Below are 19,312 nucleotides of genomic sequence, written 5' to 3'. Positions count from 1 at the left end.
ACTGTTTCTATCAGAAAGGGCAAATCCTCCCAACAACTCTTTGGAATTATCAGGTCCTTTTAGCTCTAAGCTGTTGGGTAATTAGGATGAATGGCCCTGAAAACAGGAAGGACCTGGGAACAGTGCCAGGCTAGAAACCGATAGGAGATGTTATTACTACATTTAATAATAATAGTTACCATTTATTGAGTATATACCGTGTTTTAAACTGTGCCAGAAATTGTGTCTATATTGGCACATTTAATCTTTAAAAACAAACAAACAAAAAAACTTTTGCAGATAAGGAAATTGAGATTCAGAGAGATTAAACATAACTTGCCTGTCCTGGGCATATATCCAGACAAAACTCTAATTTGAAAAGATAAATGCACCCCTATGTTCACAGCAGCACTATTCACAATAGCCAAGACATGGAAACAACCTAAATGTCCATTGACAGATGAATGGATAAAGAAGATGTGGTATATACATACAATGGAATATTACTCAGCCATAAGAAAATGAAATAATGCCATTTGCAGCAGCATGGATGGACCTAGAGACTATCATAGTAAGTGACTATGTAAGAGAAAGACAAATACCATATGATATCACTTATATGTAGAATCTAAACTATGACACAAATGAGCTTATCTATGAAACAGAAACAGAAGAGACTCGCAGATATAGACAACAGACTTGTGTTTGCCAAGGGGTGGGTGGCGGGGTGTGGGAAGGATGGATTGGGAGTTTGGGATTAGCAGATGCAAACTTTTACATATAGAATGGATAAACAACAAGGTCCTACTGTATATAGGGAACTATATTCAATATCCTGGAATAAACCATAATGTAAAGAATATGAAAAAGAATATATATATATATATATATATATAAAACTGAATCACTTTGCTGTACAGCAGAAATTAACACAACATTGTAAATCAACTATACTTCAATTAAAAAAAAAAAAAAACTTGCCTGAGGTTGCACAGCTATAAGAGGTGGAGCTGGAGCTGGCATTCAAGTCTGCCTTTCCTGGAAGCCCATATAGCACTGCTCTTTCCCTCTACACCTACCATTTGATTGTGCCTCAATGTTGTAAAAATAACGTCCTCCTCCAGCACTTCCTTACCACAGTGGTTGATCCCATTTGTGTCCTTGTCCTAGATATCTGGCCATTGTCCACCCACTGAGACCCCGCATGAAGTATCAAACAGCCACTGGCTTGATTGCCTTGGTGTGGATGGTGTCCATCCTCATTGCCATACCGTCAGCCTACTTCACCACTGAAACGGTCCTCATCATTGTCAAGAGCCAGGAGAAGATCTTCTGCGGCCAGATCTGGCCAGTGGACCAGCAGATCTACTACAAGTCATACTTCCTCTTCATCTTCAGCATTGAGTTTGTGGGCCCGGTGGTCACCATGACCCTGTGCTATGCCAGGATCTCCCGGGAACTCTGGTTCAAGGCTGTCCCTGGTTTCCAGACTGAGCAGATCCGGAAGCGGCTGCGCTGCCGCCGGAAGACGGTCCTGGTGCTCATGTGCATCCTCACCGCCTACGTGCTGTGCTGGGCGCCCTTCTACGGCTTTACCATTGTGCGTGACTTCTTCCCCACTGTGTTTGTGAAGGAGAAGCACTACCTCACGATCTTCTATGTGGTTGAGTGCATCGCCATGAGCAACAGCATGGTCAACACCGTGTGCTTCGTGACCGTCAAGAACAACACCATCAAGTACTTCAAGAAGATCATGCTGCTCCACTGGAAGCCTTCTTACAGTGGGAGTAAGTCCAGTGGGGACCTTGACCTCAAAACCACGGGGGTGCCTGCCACTGAAGAGGTGGACTGCATCATCCTGAAATAACCCCAGATCAGGACCTTTGGAACCCTGAGCAGTGTGCTTAGGTACATGCTATCAACCAAGAACACTTGGTTTGCTGCATAGGGCAAAGCAAATGGACAAATATGTCAACACTGTGTTCAGGGAGCTCAGAATCTCTAAAACTGGTGTGATTAGACGCCATCACCAGTGGCCGACATTCATTGAACATCTAGTTTGTGCAAAGAGTAGGCACTGGTGAAACCTATATATGTTGACGATATTTAATAGGCAAAAAGAAGTAATGATTAAACCAAGAAAAATGTTGGGAGATAGCCTGGAATAATGGGGTTTCCAGAAGGGAGCCTGAGTAGGCATCTAAGACTGTGGTACATGTGTCTGTAGGGTGAGGGTCTCTCTGGACCATCTAAGTTACTCATCAGACACTGATGTAGCCCATCTCTGGGATTGTTCTTAAGCTTGAGTTCACTCCTAACATTTGCAGGGCTGGGGCAAGAATACAAAGCAGGCTTCTGGCTCTTTCTGCAACTTTCTCTTCTCATCCTTGGTCCTGATTCTCACCCTGGGCACCCAGGAAAGAAAGGAACATACAAATTGTTGGTGGGGGGGGGGACCCAACAATGAGATTCAGTGACTCTACAGGCTTACTGAGGGCTCGTCCCTCTTTCTAATCCACCTCCTTTGTTTGGTGTTTTGAATTTGGAACTTTGGGATCAGAAGACCTGATCCAGCCTTGGCTCCATCACCTGTGTGGACCTGGGTAAAGCCTCTTGGTGGGGACAAAGATGATACCTGTGATAGCTACCAATGGGGTGGTTGTGAAGAGCCAATGAGATAATATATGGGAAAACTCTTTCAACCATGCAAGTAATCAAAAGAATGGACTAACAGCTGTGTGTAGTGCCCTGGAGAAGGAAAGACTTGTCACCTTAGCTTATGTATCTAGAAACCTCACCATCTCCCCGTTTCATTATTCTTTGTGTGAATATTCCCTTGCTCCTCTTAGCCCTGCTATGTATGCATTATGTGCCTAATAACATGATGGTACAACAAGGTAGTGAAATTTGGTGGCAGAATTATAAAAGGAGATGGTAGCTTGGTCTCCAGGCAGAAGATGAGCTTTTAGAAACTTCAGAATCAGAGCATCTTTGTGATCATGGAAGTGTCAACCATGACTGTTCCTAACCAGCGTGAATCTGGGCTATGTGATACTTGTTTCATAGTCTGGTTTTATTTTCATGAGGGTGTATAGCTATAGAGCAGATTTGTCCTTTACTTCTTAAATAATTCTAGAGCAGTACATCTATAATGTACAGTACATCTATAATTTAAGTGACATGTGTATGGTGTTTCCCCCTCCAAACATAGTCAACTCTTTATTGACAGCAAAGTTTATTTTTCTAATAGTTACTGTATTTCCCTGGAAGACACATTTCAAAAACCTATTTATTTCTTCTTATTCATCATCCAGCAGACTTACCCTATGGTTTAACCGGAATACTCTCAGAGGATAAAAACTAATTAAAATATTAGCCTAAAGCCAACATGCTTTGGAAGGTAATTCTTCTTCTTCTTATTTTTTTAAAATAAAATCACAGATTGTATTCTAAAATTAGGAAAGTTAGTTTTTGGACTGAACAATAATAAAATGATATAATTTGTTGTCATGTTCATCTTTTCCATTAGGAATGCTAAACAGGAGTTGACTGTATTAAATGGGAGATTTTTATATCTGACAACCAAACCTCTTTCTGATTTTCAGCCTAAAATATCAAATTTTCACTTGTTTGCCTGTCTATAATATTTCTAGATATTGTGTCTGTTCGTGATTGTACAGTGAATGAAAGTGCTGTTATCAAGTGAAATTAAAAAATCTATATATACAATCATTGACCATAGTGTTCCTGTAGTATCTGCTCTCCCCCATCCTTTTCCAAGTTACAGTGTGATGGTTTTCTGAGTGAGCACTGAATAGATGCTGATTCCATGATCATACAAGTTCTGAGAATAATACTATTTCATGTTCTTCTTGCCTACAAACTTCTCTCCATCTTAAAGAGATTTAAGTGATTTATATTTTCTTCCTATAAGTCTGCTTTGGTAAAACCATAGCATTTGAGTGCCAAGACTGGAAATCTGAGGACCACTTTATGCCTGTTACATTAACTAAAGCTAAACCTTTGAACAGGCTCAATGTCTGCATGTGGAAAGTGAGCCAGGAGATGAACCTAGGGTACCACGCCTCTTTCAGATTAGTGGCTGATTCATTAAACTGAGCGGTGGACTGGCCAGCCAATGGCTTCCCCAAAACTGGTGGAAAACCCAACAAGGTGGCACTTGTGCTTATGTATTTCTTTTCTGTTCCCTAATGCATGCAAAGGGATATGCACATTGTCCAATACAGAAGAATAAAAACATTATTTTATAAAATCAAACCATCTCCTGAACTAAAGTAAAAGAGAAGGGCAGGTTTTGAACAAAATTTTGGGAGGTTTTGCCTAATGAGTGAGTACACATTTAAAAAATAACTTCTTAAATCAAAGACATTATGGGAATGGCAATCACCACAGCAAGCCCTCAAGCATCGAACAAGTTCCATGCTCATTGTGGAAAAGAATGCTGAAGGATTTGTGAGATTGACAGAAAATTATGAACACAGGTCCTGTTTCTTGAAAAATATGATAAATGTTGGAATGTGTCCACGAAAGAATGAGTCCAGCTCTCCTTCCTAGAGTGTAAGAATATCAAATTCCAATCATTCATATTACAGGTAATGAAACTGAAGCCCAGAGAGGGGAAGAGAAGTTCAAGGTCACATATCTGGTCACTGTAAGAGCCAGGGTTATACCCCAAAGCTCAGTCCAGAGTTTTTCTACCACAGCATACATGGGTGCAGGAGCATTAATCTTGGAAAGAGAAAGATCCTTTCCAAGAATCCTTGAGATGACTCTTCATCTCCAGTCTGGCCCTTCTCTGGAGACCCTTAAAGAGTTTAGCAGAAACATTCCTGGTTCCTTTTGCAAGATAAGTTTCACTCATCCTACCACTGGGAACTCGTAGCACATACATGGAGATCTGGAGGTTTTAGGGAAGAACTCCTAAAAAATGTTTACAGCTGCTCTTTCTTTAAATGCTTAGTTGGGGATCCCTAGGAACATAAAAGAAAAGATAGCAGGCCCCTGTCCCTGAGGACAGCTGCCCTGCCCTAGAAAAGCAGAGGAGAGAGAGAAAGAAAACAGGCTTGGCTGGGTGTCCAGATGGAGGGCAAGCGTATGTGTTCAGAGTTCAGTGGCATCAGAAGTGAAGGTGAGAGGTGAGGAGCTTTGTGAACAAGGTCAGACTTGAACAGGACAAGTGGGGTTAGAGAAGCAGAGGGCAAGCACTCCACATGGGAAGAGAAGTATTACCTTTATCTGCTTCGGGAGACCAAAATTGATTTTTGCCGGGGGAAAAGGCTTCTCACCCAATGATAGGATTGCCATCCCTAGAAGAGGTAACTGAATAACACTCAGAGATGTAAGTAATATTGCAGCCTTATCTGAGAGTGAGTTCTGATGGAAGGAGGGGGAGGAGAGAAGGAGAGACAGAAAGTAGTCTTGGGAAGCTGGTCTGTATGATGGAGTGAGGAACGCATCTCATCATTAGGGGAAAAAATTAAAAAAAAAGATGCGGAGGAGGAAGTTGTTGAAAACACATTTGGTTGACTTTAATACCAACAATGAGGGGCCTCCACAATATGTAGAGTCTTGCACAGTCCTTACAAAAGCCCTCCAAGGCAGGGGGAGAGGTGGGGGCTAGTATGACTCATTTTACAGATGAGGAAACCGAGTCTCAGCTCAGAGTGCTACTCAAAGTCATGCAAGGAATGAACAGTGTGCTGAGATTTGAACCGAAGAAGTTCCACTCTAGGGCTCAAGCTTGTGATCATTCTGTGCTGTAGCCTTTAAATGATTTTCCTAGGTCTTCCACGTGCTTGCTAATAAACCAAATAAATGTCTGCCTCCTTCAGTCCAATCATTAAGTGATAAATCGTCTCTTAAGTTAATTAGATTTTTCTCAAAACCTGAGAATGGCACAAGTCCCACTTTTATTTTTTCTCCTCTGAGAAGATTTATTCACCCTCAGCAGTTTACCCTGATGCAGAGTCCTTAACCTTTGAGTGTCATGGGTGCTTTTGGCATCTAGTGAAATTCATATTCATGAAAAACAATGTTTTTGAATGTATTAAATAAAATACATAGGGATGCCAAAGAAATCAATTATATGGACATACACTTATCAAGGTATTTTAAAAGTTGATAGTATGACTGTGTGAATATTTATATTAAATTTCTTTATGTAAAACCTTTATTTAAGGCCTTAAATTATAAGATTAAGATCAAGGCTAATAACTACCATAATTTTGAAGCAGTGATGAATGTGATTGACATTTTGAGATCTCTTCCCAAACTGCAATGTAGTATAAAATATCTGTCATTTCTCCTGGGGACAGTTTCAGGGACTGCTAATACTAGATTGGTTTGTCACCTATGTCATAATAGCAAGAAATGCTAAAGTTTAGTTACAGGTTAGTGAGAATAACCATACATTTTTTTCCATCTGTGTTTATGGCCCCTGAACTGGTTAAGAACACATGCCTGGAGGGAGGCCAAGGCAAGCACAGCCTGGAGTGGGCACGGGTAGAGATGGAGATGGCAGGAAGGAAGAGTCGCACACATGTGAATGGAATTAAGTCAACAGGTCTTTGTTGGGCACTTTTCTTATAAAGATGCCTCTGGAGGCCTTGTGGTTCACCCACTCTCTATTCTGTGCCTTCTCAGTGGTCCCAGCCCTCATCCATGTGGCAAAAATTCATTCAAGAAGCCAGAGATGGTCTCTCTCCTTATAACCTGGACACTCCGGACTCTTTCACACAATTATTTAACAATCATATATTGTCTTAGACTGTGATGTTACAAAATGAATAAGACACAATTCCAGGGCTTCCCTGGTGGCACAGTGGTTAAGAATCCGCCTGCCAATGCAGGGGACACGGGTTCGAGCCCTGGTCCGGGAAGATCCCACATGCTGCGGGGCAACTAAGCCCATGCGCCACAACTACTGAGCCCGCGTGCCACTACTACTGAAGCCTGCACACCTGGAGCCCATGCTCTGCAACAAGAGAAGCCACTGCAATGAGAAGTCTGCACACCACAACGAAGAGTAACCCCTGCTCGCCACAACTAGAGAAAGCCCGCACGCAGCAAAGAACACACAACGCAGTCAAAAATTTAAAAAAAAAGACACAATTCCAGCTCTTGTCCCTTAATGATTGGTCTCAAGGAGACTGGGCATTTGGTTGCTGGAAATCACAAGGCATATTTACTTATCAAGTCAACTGCTTTGCTTCTCTTCTTGTTTGTTACTTTCTGTTCTTATATTAATTATTTTGGTTCCGCTTTCCTCATTTTAATATTGTTGGCCCCTTTCATATCTTCTTGAGTTGAGTATACATTTCTTTTATTTTTATTCTTTCTTGTGTCTTGTAAGTGATTAAGGGAGTGAATTTTTCTCTGAGTGGAGCTTTACTCTTGGTTGAAAGTGTAAAATATCTTTAGCTCTGAAATATTTTGTTTTATTTCATTATGTTTGACAAATGTATTTCTTGGTTCAGGGTTTCCATATTCTCTTTATATACTTAAGATTTCCAGCATTTGTTGCATTTATTTCCTTTTGTTTACTGTGATATTTATTTCTTCCAGAGTAGACTATTCATCTCTCTTTTGCAGGATCTCTTTCTTTTTCTTCTCTTTTCCTCTTTCTTCCTTTCTTTTGTCCTTTGTTTTTTGCATAAATGTGCACTCTTGTCCTGTTTTTTTCTTTTCATTTTACTCACCTTGGGCAGAAACAGCCCTACTGCCCGAATACCGTACAGGTGAATTTCCCTTGATTCTATGACCTCTCTGTTAGTTTCTTCCATCTGAGCTTCAACTAGATAGTTTGTGCTCCATGGTCTGCTTTGCTGAGGATGGAAAGTAAGGACTATTTGTAGCCATGATTGGTGGGCTGGTTCTTTTTTCTATTACTTTATTTTATTTTATTAATTAATTTATTTAAAAAATAAATTTATTTATTTATTTTTGGCTGCATTGGGTCTTCATTTTTGTGCGTGGGCTTTCTCTAGTTGTGGCGAGCGGGGGCTACTCTTTGTTGCGGTGCACGGGCTTCTCATTGCAGTGGCTTCTCTTGTTGTGGAGCATGGGCTGTAGGCGCATGGGCTTCAGTAGTTGTGGCACTTGGACTCAGTAGTTGTGACTTGCGGGCTCTAGAGCGCAGGCTCAGTGGTTGTGGTGCATGGGCTTAGTTGCTCCGCGGCATGTAGGATCTTCCTGGACCAGGGATCGTACCCATGTCCCCTGCGTTGGCAGGTGGATTCTTAACCACTGTGCCACAAGAGAAGTCCTCTCTTATTTTATTTAAAGTCTTATCCTGGGATTCACTCTTGCTAGACAGGTGCCCATCCTTCCCTTGGATTTTGGATTGTTCCCTCAACTCAGGGAGAGCTATTGAACTTCACTTTCTTCAATGATAATCTTCCCTAAATTAATTATTCTTAATTTCATCTGATTTTTTCCCCATCTACTTCTCTTCCTCCTCTCCCAGTCATTCGGTGGGAAAATAAAGAGAACTTGAGGCTTTCTTGCAGGATATTTCTTCTTTGCTTCTCTGACTCCTCTCTCTAGCCTGTTCTAGAACCCAAGAGACTGACTTTTGGATTATACCATTGGTAAACTGTATACTGTGTTTTCCTCTAGCTTCTTGTTGGATTGTCAATGGCAGGCACAAACAGAAGGTCAGAGGATAAAACAGACTGAAGATGGGGATTTATTCAGTTGACTCCCAACTTTCCAGATGGCAGGGCCACCTTCTATAGCTGTTGGTCCCCTTGGGTACTGCTCCTCCCCTTTTCCTTTAGGCCTAGGGGAGACCCTGGTTGCCTTTGTTGCTGGCCTTAGGGAGCTCACTACCCCTGGTTGGTTCTTCTTAGCCCTGTCTGTACCATTACAAGCCTGTGCTTTATTAAGGACAACCCCCCCTCCCCAACCCCCTTCTTCCTGGTAATTCCCTAGCTGGTAGAGTATCAGTCACAGCACTATGAATTCTAGAAGAAGAAGGGGATCATGCATATCTCTTATGGATCACCCACCCCATAAGAGGCCAAAACAAGTTCTTGTCTGACTTTTAATTTTCTCTTTCCATTTTGCTAAGTCACTTTTTGTTCTTGGATATATTAACCTGGGGTGGTCATTCTTCAAACCTCTCTTGACTTCTTCCCAGTTGGTGAAAAAGAAAATGGTGAATCCTGGCAATTTTCCTCATTTCTGGTATGTCATCATACATAGTATTGGGAAAAGGCTTTTAACCCATAAAGGAATTTTTAGTTTGTTTCTCTAAGATGTCTACCTCCCACACACAGTATGTGCTTCCTTCAAAGTGGGAAATATTTGTATGATTCTTCAAAATTTCATCTACTCATTTTGTTCATAGTACCACTTTTAAAGGATACACTATATCTATCTATCTATCTACACACACACATATATATATACATACATATATATGTATGAGGTTGAGATATATATCATTAGGTTTATGATCCTATGTCTCCTTTACCATGTTTCCCTAAAAGTCCTTTGTATGTGTCAAAGAGTACTATTGAAAGGTTAATATGTTGGAAGGATTTTTGTCAGAAGAACCAGAACAAGATAGGTCATTAGAAGGGAGTAAAAATACAAAAGAAGAGATGGATGGAGTGAAGGTTTTAAAGTGTTACTGGAGATAAGGAAGGAGGAGCTGGAAGGGATGATACTGATGTTTTGAGGTTGGGTGACTGGAAATTCAGGAGCAGGAACTGGTTTAAGGGGGCAGATAAGAAGTTTATTATCAGATATATTGATTTTGAGGTACTGATAAAATATTTAGCTATATCCAGCAAGTTGTTAGGAATATTGGGGAGGAATTTAGGAGATAACCGGAAGTTAGACAGGTGTGGCTACCATTCACACTGAACTATCACAAAGGATCGGATTGTCAAATTAGACTCACAGATTAGAGCTCTTTTTCAGTATCAAGGTTTACTAACAATCTCAAGTCTCAAGAAATCCAGAGGCTTAGGTAAAGGAGGGATTTTCTAGGACAATCTGGTGGCTACCTAGGTCCTTTCTTCCCATATCAGACCTACTCTTTGCCCCCAAATAAAATATGAGGTCTCTAAATGAGATTAGTGTGTCACCTCACTGGGTAGGGGGATATTTAAATTCTGAAATAACTCTTTTTTTTTTTTAAACACAGATCATCACAGGGATTTTCTGACTCTTTTAGAGGTCCCGACTCATAAATGCACAGACTCTAGTTTTATTTAACATAAGTAATCCTGAAACAGCGATATCCTGCTAAGAGAATTTTACTGATAAGGACTCTTTTCACATAAAATCACTAATTGATTCCAGAAGATCCAGTGATCAACAGGTTTACAAGGAGATTAGACTGGACCACCTGCCTTTGCGCCTCGGGAGCATTCTTCTGATAATAGGGAGAGAAATGGACCACAGACAAGCTGGCTTAACACCTTCCTAGCCTCACACAAACTTGGCAATTGAAGTCTTTGAAATGGATGAAGTTGAAATTACAGAATACAGAGAGAAAAGTAGAATGAACGTTGAGAAATAAAAAAAAAGGAAAAAACCAGGAATGAAAAGGGAGAGAGAGAGAATATTCAGAGAAGAAGAATGAATTTAGTGTGACTGGAAATTTTAGCTGCCTTCAACTCACCAATATCTTCTTTTTCCTTAGTAAGGGAACCAAATTTTTATTTCAGAGTAAAGACTATATTTCCCAGACTCCCTCACTGTTAAGGATGAGTGTGTGACCAGTAAAACCTAGAAGGAAAGATATGAAAGTATAGAACTTATTTCCCTACAAAGGGGGAAAATGTCTTTCTCTTTCCTTTTCAAAATTCTGTTGTTTAGAATGAGATGTGATGGCTCCAGCAGCCATCTTGGACAATGAAAATAAAGCTTGCACTATAGGCATGGCGGACCAGAGAGCTGAAAGGGTAATGGGCCCATAGTAACTCTGTGGTGTCCATTCCAACACTGGACTATCTCTACACTTCTCCTAAGTGAGGTAAAGGTAAACTGCCTTCTGATTTAAGTCACCGTTTAAGGAAGTCTGTTCCTACTTAACTTTGCCTCCAGAAGGGCTCAGTATCAGCTAGCTCTGACTACATTTTGTCTTCCAATGCCCATCTTCTCAATGGAGGTTACATTGTCAAACTACATGAACAGGATTTCAACATTCTCCAGCATATTAGTACCTTAATAAAAACAGAATCTGAACAATTCTAATTTAATCTGAACCACACATATGAGGAAAAATTTACACCTGACTTCAAGGTGCATCCTCTTTACCATAGGCAAGCTTTTCTTTTTAAGAATAAGAATTGCTTAAATGTTCTTTTTGGCTACTGTGATATGGAATATAGTAGTAGTAGTAGTAATAATAATATACTATACTATTAGTTCTAGTCAATCAATGCCTCTGTGACTCTATTAAGCACTTTACAAGCATGATTTTATTTAACCCACATAACCCAATGAGATGGGTGGTAATATTGTTGCTGAGGGTCACTTGTCCTGTGGTCAGACTATGGTTCAAAACCAAGCTGGTTTGGTTTCAGCATATGAAGTCACTAGGATGCATTATCTTGTAAACTTGTAAGGTCTCTTCCACCTTTGTATTTAAAACTACAAGGCCAAGGATTGGAAGGGATACCTCTGAATAATATTGAGATGACACTACCCTATCTGATCTTCCCTTTTTTCCCCTCTATGTCTACCTTTGTATGGAGGAGTGTCTGAGGACAAGCACTCCACCTTTTAGCTGCATTGTAATGAGAATTCTATCTAAACGCACAAAGTTTTTGAGTTTTTTTCCTCGACTCTAAAGCCAAAAGACAACAGACAGGGCAGGTGGATCCAATGTCCAATGGAGCTGTCAGCTTCTCCACACTGCTAATTAGAAAAGATCTCAAACTGGCCACCAAGATGGGATCTCTGAGGCTGTGGATAGAAAAGAATTGAGCACCCATGATTCTGTTTCAAACTTGGGCTCTCTGAATTATTTACACCAGAAAGCTAAAATTAATAGATATTTGTTTTTATTGGGAATTAAGCTTGCAGAAACCCAGGTTTAGAACAGTTCTCAGCATGAGGCATTAAAATGTATGTCTCTAGGACTTCCCTGGTGACACAGTGGTTAAGAATCTGCCTGCCAATGCAGGGGACACGGGTTCGAGTCCTGGTCCAGGAAGATCCCACATGCTGCGGAGCAACTAGGCCCATGTGCCACAACTACTGAGCCTGTGCTCTAGAGCCCACGAGCCACAACTACTGAGCCCACGTGCCACAACTACTGAAGCCTGCGCACCGCAACGAAGAGTAGCCCCCACTCGCCATAACTAGAGAAAGCCCACACGCAGCAACGAAGACCCAGTGCAGCCAAAAATAAATAAATAAATAAAATTAAAAAAACAAACAAACAAAAAATAAAATGTATGCCTCTAGCTCTGACCTTTTTATTTAGGAAGTGGGCAGACCAAAATCTTCTGTGAACTTCAAGGAAGAGCAGTTTGAGCATCAATAAATAATACACAGTCTAATGAGTACATTTTGTTTTTTAATAGCATTGAAAAAATATGGGACAAAGAAGGTCATCTTCATCTGAACATACACAGAAATTTATAGAATCCTTGAATTAGAATAGGTATTTGAATTTTAGTGTGATTATTTTTGGATTCCCACAAGAAAAATATGTCTATAGACTCTTAAAATGGCAGTTTGTAAAGCAAGCCATACCTCGTTCTAGGTGTACCTCCAGACATGTAAAAGAACTTTTGGACCCCAAGGGGGAGGTCAGGTTTTCAGATAAAACGTCCTCAAGAGTCAGTCAGTATATCCATGGCAACCTATCACCAAACCAAATAGGTACACCCCTCCCCCAATTGTTAGAGTGCAGTGACATCACATTTGCTTAATGTAATTGTCATTACGTTGTCACCTGTCCATAACAGCGGGAAGTCCTGATGTGTAACCCTCTTTCTAAGTATTACTGAGGCTCCCCAAGGAAGGTGTAGGTCTCACAAATTTCTTCTTGGTTGTTGCTCATCACTTCAGCCAGGCATCTCATGTCCACAGTCTGCATCAACAGTTGCTCAAGTCTGTAGGCTGTGCCCCTCCACAAGGGGGCTCCAGATGGCCTGTATGTTGTAGTGGCTTGTCTGCCTCTCCCGAAGTCTCTCAACATCAGAGAGAGAGGAACGTCCTCACTCCTCCTGTCTAGGACCAGGCTACATGCGTTTCCTTTGGCAGAATTTTCTCATCTCTCATCCAGTAGTTTATTAATATTTCTCAAAATCTGAGTTTTTCAGTCTTTAATGCTTGGGAGTTACCGGTAGTACACCTTGTGACATGTGCCAGGAAGCCTAATTCCTTTCATCCAGAGGGAGGTAAGGAGCAGTTGGCCCTTATATGTGGTCTTGAAAATGTGATTTTCAGTTAGTAAGCCCTTGGGGAAAGTATACACACACCTCTACTAAAAATGAACACCTAGTTTAGGGATTGATTGTTCACAATCCACACTTGGGGTGTGTCTGTTGTTGGGGGAGAAGATCCCTTTTGGTTGTAAGGACACAGTCTTACCAATGATATATTGAATTACATTATGAAAACCAAATTTATCTCAGTCTGAAGCATCAAAAGTCAGGTAATGGTGTCTTCTCCATGAACAATGAACAAGGAGTGGGTATTATATATACTATACATATATAGTGCCGCATGGCTGTTAGCAGAACTGATACCATCTTGGGCCCTTACAGGTTCTCCTGTCCTTTTGCTGCCCTTACCCAGGACTGTACTGTGCAGTAAATCACTTCTCTCTGGTCGAGGGCTTTGTAGTTAAATGATATTGTTTAATCATTAGATCAGGTGGCCTCTCTGCCCTGTTCATGCCCAAACAATGATGAAAACCTTCACTGACATATTCCCAGCACCCACGAGATTAGTTACCCATTCACTAATTTTTATTTAGGAATACACTTCCTATTTCCAAGCACCTACCCCCATCTCCTGGGTTAACTATAATATTGTCCCCACGGCCCCTTAGTGGTGCGGAGTGCAGCTGCAAATGCTTCCAGATTGTTGTCCGCTGGATTCCAATCCCACCCTATGCGTAAGTTACTCTATAATAAATGAATCCATTGATTATATGGAGCTGCCTTCCTCATTTTTTGCTCTCAATATGCCTTCTCAATTTAATGGGCACTTTTCATTCCTTCCATCTTCTAATGAGTATATATAATTTACTTTATATATTGTGATAGGCTGAACAATGGCCCCAAAGATATCCAGGTCTGAATACCTGGAGCCTGTGAATACTTTATATAGCAGATGGGACCTTGCAGAAGTGACTTAGTCAAGGATTGTGAGATAAGGCAGCAATCTTGGATTATTCAGGTGGGCCCTAATGTAACCACAGATGTCCTTATAAGTGGGAAGCAGAGGGAGAAAAGGTGGTGCTGAGACCATGGAAGCCGAGATTGGAGTCACGTGCTTTGGAGCTGGGGAAGGGGTCACAAGCCAAGGCCACTAGAAGCTGAAAAATTCGAGGAAATAGATTCTCCTCTAGAGTCAGCCCTGCCGACACCGTGACTTTAGCCCAGTAAAACTGATTTTTGGACTTCTGATCTCCAGAACTGTTAGATGATACCAAAACTCTCCTTAAGATTGCTGCCTGGAGACTTCACTTTTCTACCCACATTCCCCCCTGCCTACAACCACAGATCTGCTTCTAGAATTAGTTTGTGGGAACTCCAGTGTAGGTCTTGCTGCCTTCTCAATGCCAGGCCCTCAACTCTGGGTTCCCTTTGCTGTTGGATTGTAGGCTCCAGTTGTCAACCCTGCATGTCAGGCTGAAGATGGTTGCCAAGGCCTTCCTTGGGGGACATTTTTGGGGAGTGAGATTATTATTGTGGTTAATGAGATATTCTGATTACCACTGAATTTCTTTCTTGTCCTCTCTCTACCCCTTATTACAATGGAGATATTCCATAGGAGTTGACAGTCTAAATAAATGTTCTTCTCAGAAAAGCCTCCTTCATGGTTTAAAGAAAATCCGTCCTCCTCCTTATGATTTGGAGCTGAGAGAAACCTGCCCAGCTGTGAAAAGGCAGATCAACTGGTCTCTTCTTCCTCCAAAGAATTTTCCTTGAGCTTCCAGTCAAGAACCTGGAAAGAGGAACTCTTGTCCACTGTGGGTGGGAATGTAAATTGATACAGCCACTATGGAAAACAGTATGGAGGTTTCTCAAAAAACTAAAAATAGAGCTACCATATGATCCAGCAATTCCACTCCTGGGTTCGAAAAAAATGAAAACACTAATTTGAAAACATACATGCATCCCAATGTTCATAGTTGCCTTATTTACAGTAGCCAAGATATGGAAGCAACTTAAGTGTCTATCAACAGATAAATGGATAAAGAAAATGTGGTATATATATAAAATGGAATACTACTCAGCCATAAAAAGAATGAAATTTTGCCATTTGCGACAACATGGATGGACTTGGGGGGTATTATGCTTAAGTAAAATAATTCAGACAGAGAAAGACAAATACTGTATGCTATCACTTATATGTAGAATCTAAAAAATAAAACAAACTAGTGAATACAACAAAAAAGAAGCAGACTCACAGATATAGAGGACAAACTAATGGTTACCAGTGGGGAGAGGGAACGGGGAGGGGCAAGATAGGGGTAGGGGATTAAGAGGTACAAACTACTGTGTATAAAATAAATAAGCTACAAGGACATATAGTACAACATGGGAAATATAGCCAATATTTTATAATAACTATAAATAGAGTATAACCTTAAAAACTGTGAATTACTGTTGTACACTTGAAACTTGTATAATATTGTACATCAACTATACCTCAATTAAAAAAAAAAAAAAGGGGCTTCCCTGGTGGCACAGTGGTTGAGAATCTGCCTGCCAATGCAGGGGACACGGGTTCGAGCCCTGGTCTGAGAGGATCCCACATGCCCGTGAGCCACAACTACTGAGCCTGCGCGTCTGGAGCTTGTGCTCCGCAACAAGAGAGGTCGCGACAGTGAGAGGCCCGCGCACCGTGATGAAGAGAGTGGCCCCCTCTCGCCGCAACTAGAGAAAGCCCTCGCACAGAAACGAAGACCCAACACAGCCAAAAATAAATAAAATAAATAAATTAAAAAAAAAACAAACTCACGGGAGAGAGATTGTAATAATATTAAAAAAAAAAAAAAAAAAAGAATCACTTTTCTGGAGAGTTCAGCTCATTTGGAACTGAGAATGCTTCTTCCTCGGTGTGTCCCAGTGGAAGCATTTTATTTATTGGCAGATAACAAGCAGAGGGAGCAGCTGGCTTGTTTACATACTTAGCTAACAGAAGTGCTGTGTTGCTCCCCTTTTGTGCCTGAGGCTCTGCCAGAAGGGAGGTACCTCTGGGGCTGATAGAATAAATGTCAGAGCACATTGCTCAGCCTAAGTGTGATGTCTGCAGCTACTGACTCCAGGGCTTGTGGGCATAAAAAAAATGAAATCAATTTCCTTTGTTTTGCACAAACTTGTACTTTCTTATTTTGCAGATTGAAAATCCAGGGATTCTATAAAAACAGTCACTGCATTTGGAATCATTGTTTTTACCATCTAACATTTATTCATTATTTAACAAGTCTCTCTTTAATGCTACTCTGTACCAGGACCATGTAGGTGTGGGAGATTCAGCAGTGAATAAGGCAAAGTTCTAGCCCTCATGGAGCTTATAGTCTCGATCAACCAATCAAACAAACAAACAAATAAGAGCACATGCATAAACATATAATTTCTGATAGTAGCAAATGTTATTTTTAAAAAAAAGTAGAGCAGGGTAAAGGGACGGCAAGTGACAATTCATGGAATAAGGCAGAAAGGATTTGGAGGTGGTTTAGGTTGGGAGTTCAGGGATAGCTCGGCTTCTCGGAGACGTGAAATGAAGAAACCAGTTCTGTCAAGATCTGGGAGAAGAGCTTTACAAGCAGAGGAGCAAGCAAGGGCAAAGTCCCTGAGGTAGGAGCAAGCTTGGTGAGATGTGAGATGAACAGCAAGAGGCTAGTGTGGCTGGAATGAGTAAGGAGGAAATGGCCAGAGTTGACATTGGTGAGGAGGCCATACACCAGATCATGCAGGACTTCACAGGCCACAGTAAGTGTGAATTTTATCCTAGCTGTGATGGAAGTTTGCTGGTAAGTTTTAAGCGAGGAATTAATGTGGCTCTAAATTAGCATTTAAAATTAAGCACTCTGCCCATTGCATTGAGAATAATCTAGAGAGAGTGGGTCATGTTTGGAAGCTGAGAGACCAGCTACAAAGCTATGACTTGCTCTAGTTTCTGGAAGACTTCCATTCTAAGGAGTATGTTTCCATATTTTTAATTTCTAAGAAGATTCTTTTTGTTCTCTTAATATTCCATTTAACAGCATTCTTTTCTTGTTTTCTTAGATAAAATTTCTTCTCTTGTATTATAGAGGATATTATTATTACTTTTTGAAATTCTGTTTTCTCTGAATTGTCTTTATTACTAACAAGTGTGTTTTATTTTATTTATTATTATTATTATTGGCTTTGTGATTAACAGCATAGATTTAAGCCAGATTGCCTGGTTGAAATAACAGCTTCCCCACTTACTACCTGTGTGACCTTGGACAAGTGACTTAATGTTTTGTTTTGTTTTTTTTATTTCAATGGAGATAACAATAGTATTAACTCAAATGTTGGTTAGAAGGGTTAAATGAGTAAATACATATAAAGTACTTAGAATAGTGCCTAGCTCACATATGTGCTCAGTAAGGCTCAGCTCTTATTTTTTTTATTTGCTTTGGTCTAATTGTTAGATGATCTCCTCAACTGTCTGGGGATTCTTTTTTTTGGAATTTTTGAATTTTATTTTATTTATTTTTTTATACAGCAGGTTCTTATTAGTCATCAATTTTATACACATCAGTGTATACATGTCAATCCCAATCGCCCAATTCATCACACCACCATCCCCACCCCCACGCGCTTTCCCCCCTTGGTGTCCATACGTTTGTTCTCTACATCTGCGTCTCAACTTCTGCCCTGCAAACCAGTTCATCTGCACCATTTTTCTAGGTTCCACATACATGCGTTAATATGTGATATTTGTTTTTCTCTTTCTGACTTACTTCACTCTGTATGACAGTCTCTAGATCCATCCACGTCTCAACAAATGACTCAATTTCGTTCCTTTTTATGGCTGAGTAATATTCCATTGTATATATGTACCACCACTTCTTTATCCATTCGTCTGTCAATGGGCATTTAGGTTGTTTCCATGACCTGGCTATTGTAAATAGTGCTGCAATGAACATTGGGGTGCATGTGTCTTTTTGAATTATGGTTTTCTCTGGGTATATGCCCAGTAGTGGGATTGCTGGGTCATATGGTAATTCTATTTTTAGTTTTTTAAGGAACCTTCATACTGTCCTCCATAGTGGCTGTATCAATTTACATTCCCACCAACAGTGCAAGAGGGTTCCCTTTTCTCCACACCCTCTCCAGCATTTGTTGTTTGTAGATTTTCTGATGATGCCCATACTAACTGGTGTGAGGTGATACCTCATTGTAGTTTTGATTTGCATTTCTCTAATAATGAGTCATGTTGAGCAGCTTTTCATGTGCTTCTTGGCCATCTGTATATCTTCTTTGGAGAAATGTCTATTTAGGTCTTCTGCCCATTTTTGGATTGGCTTGTTTGTTTCTTTAATATTGAGCTGCATGAGCTGTTTATATATATTAATTCTTTGTCCGTTGATTTGTTTGCAAATATTTTCTCCCATTCTGAGGGTTGTCTTTTCGTCTTGTTTATGGTTTCCTTTGCTGTGCAAAAGCTTTGAAGTTTCATTAGGTCCCATTTGTTTATTTTTGTTTTTATTTCCATTACTCTTGGGGGTGGATCAAAAAAGATCTTGCTATGATTTATGTCATAGAATGTTCTTCCTATGTTTTCCTCTAAGGGTTTTATAGTGTCTGGTCTTACATTTAGGTCTCTAATCCATTTTGAGTTTATTTTTGTGTATGGTGTTAGGGAGTGTTCTAATTTCATTCTTTTACATTTAGCTGTCCAGTTTTCCCAGCACCACTTATTGAAGAGACTGTCTTTTCTCCATTGTATATCCTTGCCTCCTTTGTCATAGATTAGTTGACCATAGGTGCATGGGTTTATCTTTGGGCTTTCTATCTTGTTCCATTGATCTATGTTTCTGTTTTTGTGCCAGTACCATATTGTCATGATTACTGTAGCTTTATAGTATAGTCTGAAGTCAGGGAGTCTGATTCCTCCAGCTCCGTTTTTTTCC

At 40.4% G+C, this 19,312-nt stretch overlaps 1 protein-coding gene across 2 annotated transcripts in view; it reads left to right on the top strand.

The window, feature by feature from the left end:
• The window catches only part of PROKR1 (prokineticin receptor 1), a 30,539-nt gene extending 11,795 nt beyond the window's left edge, over nucleotides 1–18,744 (top strand). For both annotated transcript variants that reach the window (XM_082356397.1, XM_082356396.1), the window contains one exon: nucleotides 1,150–18,744. In XM_082356397.1, the coding sequence (XP_082212523.1) occupies nucleotides 1,150–1,846 (697 nt within the window). In that variant the 3' untranslated portion in view covers nucleotides 1,847–18,744. The remainder of the gene's footprint in view (nucleotides 1–1,149) is intronic.
• Nucleotides 18,745–19,312: the final 568 nt, after the last annotated feature.

This window comes from Balaenoptera borealis (assembly GCF_965194805.1).
Source record: "Balaenoptera borealis genome assembly, chromosome: 15".
Classification (NCBI taxonomy): domain Eukaryota; kingdom Metazoa; phylum Chordata; class Mammalia; order Artiodactyla; family Balaenopteridae; genus Balaenoptera; species Balaenoptera borealis.
The sequence above is the reverse complement of the archived record's forward strand: the minus strand, read 5'-3'. Positions and strand labels throughout refer to the sequence as shown.